The sequence below is a fragment of the Brienomyrus brachyistius genome, chromosome 7 (genome assembly GCF_023856365.1).
Source record: "Brienomyrus brachyistius isolate T26 chromosome 7, BBRACH_0.4, whole genome shotgun sequence".
Classification (NCBI taxonomy): Eukaryota; Metazoa; Chordata; class Actinopteri; order Osteoglossiformes; family Mormyridae; genus Brienomyrus; species Brienomyrus brachyistius.
Window position 1 is genome coordinate 23,729,991 of NC_064539.1, and position 4,628 is coordinate 23,734,618.

General features: G+C 46.8%; 1 protein-coding gene across 1 annotated transcript; it reads right to left on the reverse strand.

Moving 5' to 3' along the window:
• Positions 1–358: 358 nt before the first annotated feature.
• LOC125746288 (glycolipid transfer protein-like) lies at positions 359–4,095 on the reverse strand. Its single transcript, XM_049020094.1, has 5 exons — positions 3,907–4,095; positions 2,856–2,914; positions 2,649–2,782; positions 2,168–2,318; positions 359–2,024 (listed from the first exon to the last, which is right to left on the reverse strand). Exons 1-5 carry the CDS (start codon positions 4,007–4,009, stop codon positions 1,842–1,844), a joined length of 630 nt encoding a protein of 209 aa, XP_048876051.1. The 5' UTR covers positions 4,010–4,095; the 3' UTR covers positions 359–1,841.
• Between the last annotated feature and the right edge of the window lie 533 nt (positions 4,096–4,628).

Genomic DNA, 4,628 nt, shown 5'->3' on the forward strand with positions numbered 1-4,628 from the left:
GCTGTTATTGGCAGTGGTAGGTAAAGCATAGTTACGGTAAAAAAAAAAAAAAAAAAAAAAACTATAATCACCGCAGTCCTTATTGTGTATCATTACAGGGTTATAGGTGATGCTAGAGGGCTGGCAGTTTCACCCTGCGATCTTGTTCCATAAATGGAAATTCTTGCTGCTGACATTATCCAATCCAAAAAGTCCCCCGCCTAGTTCGCCTAGGAGATGCCACAGCCTCCCGACCAATCACGTACAGCCTGAGCCGAAGACAGCCGGATGAATGGAAGAGGCGCATGTACTAGTGAAACACTGTACCGTGCTAATGGCCATGTTACGGCATAATGAACATAAAACACGAATGTGACGCTTCATTTTTAAAATTTGTCAGTTTATCATTGCAAATCTGCTGGTACAACCACTGAACGCCCCCAGCAGGATAAATATAAAAATTACTTCTTTTTTTTTTTTTACAGTCTTTATGCACAGACAAAAATCTAATTAGTTTAAGAACATACAGTTGAGAGTTCCCACACACACACACAACCTCTCATTTGAAGGAAACCACCAGTCAGATGTCAGTGTAAGAAGAGCCGCCTGATTAAAGCATTTCAAGCTGGTCGGATATTCGCTCTGCCGATTCCTGTCCTACGCTCCTGTCTGAAGCTGTAACATGGCAAAATTAAAACTATCGTGTCCAGACTTCAGGTCACCAAATCTGCCACGGGCAAAGCTGACAAGTTACATCAGGCTGACAAACCTTCTGTCTGTCACGGCCTCCTTGGGCCCTGTAGCTGTAATTTTAGGGTTTGCACAACTCCCACACTATTACCCGTTTCCCACCTACAGGACAGTGACGTGCAAATACATCATGCAACAGCAGTATTTTTGTGAAATGTAACCCAAAATCCAGAATAGAAATCAACTCACTATTACCACTCACGCTAAACACACACTGACTTTAACCAAATTCGCTTTCAGTTTGACGCTTGGTGGCTATGGGAAGAATTTCACAAAGTCGCACCTCCTAAAACATCAGTAGATGAAGGGGGTTACTCTACCGCAGCCAAACCAAGGAATCGGGGTCCATCGGATTCCAAACATACGCAGAAGCTTCTACAACATCAGGGGCAATTTCGGGCACGCTGGTGTTCTTCTAGAAGTACGGAGGATCCTCAGAGCAGACAGCCGGTGACGGAACCAACCTCTGCTGGCTCGTCTGAACCAACGAAGGCAGGACGGCAATCAGGGCACAAAGCAGATTAAGCATTCAAGTAGTTTAAAAGGGGACAAAAATCGGTGCTACCCGTAATTTTCAGGCTGTCCAATGAGAAAAATGGAACATGTTCCTGCCCCCATGGATGCAGACAGAAGCTGCTTAGCAGCATCTTGCAATTTCTCAACCAACCAGGAACTAACCTGAGTCACTCCAGCGGACTGGAAAATACAATCTGATAAAACGATCACTGGAATTAAAATACAACAAGCAATAAAAATTACGTTTGTCGCGCCCCCAGCTCGGCCCTACACAGAGATTTACTGGACCATGGTCACCGGACCCTCCTCGATGTCCTGAAATGTTCTGGTGGAAAGACACCGTTTATATGTTGAAATTACACAGGAGGAGGACCAATGCCAGCAGGCGGGCATCAACAGTGTCAGTCAAAAAGAATTATGATAAAAAATCTGATATGCTTCAAGGCCTTAGATCATGACAGGGACAAGGTTACGGGTCTTTAAATGGAACCGAGGATGCAGCTAGAAACTCAACCAGAAAGCGAAGTGACACCGATTGGAAGAATAGAGCAGCAAAGTGGAGTCTCGAGAAGACAGAAAGCGGCAAGGAAGAAGACTCAAGCCTTGTAGTCCAGTTCTGCGTTCATAGCAGTGAACATGACATAGATGGCGTCAACTGTAGCTGTGAAGTTGACCAGGAACTGGCGGATCTGCTGCAGGCAGTCCTCCTCCTCCACTTCCTGACCTTTAGACAGGGCCTTCAGGAAATCGGACCTATAAGGAGCAGCGTACAGCGCCGCCTGCAGGTTTGGAGCAGAGAAGCAGAACAACCACAGATTAAAATGTTTAGAAACCCACATGTACACATGCAGGGATTGCATGTACACATGCAGAATCGTGCCAATCAAGTGGTTCAGAAATGATGCCCTGCGCCCCCTCTGACCGTGAAGAGCTTCTGGACCAGCCAGCCGTGGTACTTCTTCAGCGCAGCCTCATAGGCCTTGGTGGCATTGACCCGGATCAGGTCGGGGTTCTTCTCATCGCGCTCCCTGTCCGCTAAGCTCTGCAGCATGATCTGGATGAAGCGAAGGCCCCTCGCAGAGACACCAACAGCCACATTTCAATAATGTCCAACTACCAACTTCAACTGAACTCTCATTAGCCATGAATTGTTTTTTTTTTTTTTTTTGTCCTGTGATTTCATTGCATTGTTTTGTTCAACATCACAATATTTCTCTTCCATTTAGATTTTTTTCCCCAGGTTCTGGTCACACAATGTTACACTCTTAGTAACATGGTCACAAGGGCCATGTAGTCCACCAAGAGTGTTAATTTAAACCAGACAAATTATTAGCTTAAATCTGGACGAGCTGATTGGCTGGATGAACGTAGGCGGCTTCCCCGCCCGGTTCATGTCGTATCACCTTTTCAGCCACATCAAGGCCAGCGTGGCGCCGACCTTGGGCCACTCAGAGCTGTGAGCCTCCTTCTCTGCCTCCAGGATCCGCTGCAGGGTTGTGTATCTGCCCGGGTCGCTGCTGTACACGGCCTTGATTTTCTGCGACAGGGGGGGCCACCGTTTGAGGGTGATGGGCGTTGGAGGGGGATCGGTACGATGTTGCCATACTTACAGAGACATTTCCTGCAATGTCTGCTTTGACCGGAGCGAAGACTTTAGAGCCAAGGCAGTCTAACAAGGACAAAAACATGAGACACACAGTGATGATGTAGGTCTGCGTGTACAACAGAGCCGTCTTATACGATGGGGACCCATTAGGCAGTGTTGACAACCACGACTGCCACGGAAAGTCGGTCTAATTAGCATGTTAATTAGATACTCAACCCGATTCGTATTAGATAGGGAGTAAACTCCGTAGGGGTTACCGTTTAACTGTAAAAACAATGTTGCATGCAAGTCATCTTTCAGGCGAAGGTAGGCATATGATGCATTACCACCTTCATGAGCAAAATCCTGTAATCCAATTTACGATCATTTTACGCGCTGTAAAACCCGTACAACCTACAAAACCTTCTCGTGAAGGACAACCTGTCTACAAAAATAGACAAACTAAACTAAGGACAGCAGATCAAACTGCGCCCGAAAAATAAACCACGACAGCTGAACGTGTTTGAGCTCGCCGGGGAATTAATGGCCCTCAGTACATCGCATCTTCTACGATGTTTTAATGGGTTACAAAAATATCACCATAGAACTGAAAAAAAAAACAGAAAAGAAAGCGATCACGCCACAACAATTATCAACTAATTTTTACCCAAAACTACTGCCTTACAAACAATTCTAGGCAGAACTCACATGACTGCTACCCCTATCGAAAGCACTTTTGCTTCCTGAAATACGAGGCTTCTCTACCAAACAGGGCCGATGGGAGCCCAGCTCAATGTCTGACCTGAAAACCAACACGAATCGTCCACAGCGGGCCGCAGCACAGGTGCCTAACACCCGCCCGACCAAGTAAACAGTGTGGCTTCTTCGCAGCTTATTTTGGGCTCGAAACAAACCACTGCTCACCACCCATCACGTTAGTACAGTAAGCAGGGCGACACAAATGTTTATGGCACAGAGAGCAGAGAGATCTTTATCTGAAAGTAAAGGAAACGCGATCAGTGGCGAATCCCCTTTCCCATGGGTGTAGCTCGTAGCCAGGAAAAATGACACCCTACCGAAGAACGGCGGAAGGTGAGAGACCGCCTCCAGAAACAACTCGGTGTCCACCTGCTGATCCTCCAAGACTTCTCTGAACTGATGCTCCATTAACAGAGCCATCGCCGCCCACCTTAGCACCGAACTCACATGCGGACTTCGGCACTTCGGAGAAACCCGGAACCAGTACTACCGGCTGTCGCTTCCTCGGCGCCGCCTCTTAGCAACGGTGCAGCCAATCCGGATCGAGTGCTGCTGCGTGGGGTGTGGCCTTCGGAGGATCCCTTTTAAAACAAACACCTCGTACAGGCACGAGGAAAAACGTCTTTTCTAGCTTCATAATTAAATAAATCTCAAGAAGTTCACGACATAACCGGCAAACTTTAACAGGAACATTGCAAAACGGCCATTGCAAGTTGCGGTTATTATACATCAGAACTTTATGGCTGAGTTTACTTTATATGTCTTAACTATTGGGAGACTACTGTGCGTTTATGTTGCCAGGGTAGTGTGTAGCTCAGGTGGGTGTTCCACAAAGCAAGATTTCTCCGTTAGCCGGCTTAGGGGTGTCTATAAGAATCCCTTGACTGAAGGGGTAACCATGTGAGTCTCTGAATGAGGCCCTTATCCCAAATTCTCCAGGGGTGCTAGATGCCTGTTGTTCCATCTGGTTATACGGTCTGAGGTTCAACTCCTAGTGGCTGCTGGGTTTAACTTGAATTCTTAATATCTGCAGAAACCA

Excerpts from the sequence above, each read along its gene's own strand:
- LOC125746288 (XM_049020094.1), bottom strand. The coding sequence starts at position 4,009 with ATGGCTCTGTTAATGGAGCATCAGTTCAGAGAAGTCTTGGAGGATCAG. Across the intron at positions 2,783-2,855 it reads ACATTGCAGGAAATGTCTCT|AAAATCAAGGCCGTGTACAG; the intron begins GTAAGTATGGCA and ends CCCCTGTCGCAG. Across the intron at positions 2,025-2,167 it reads TGGTCCAGAAGCTCTTCACG|GCGGCGCTGTACGCTGCTCC; the intron begins GTCAGAGGGGGC and ends CCAAACCTGCAG.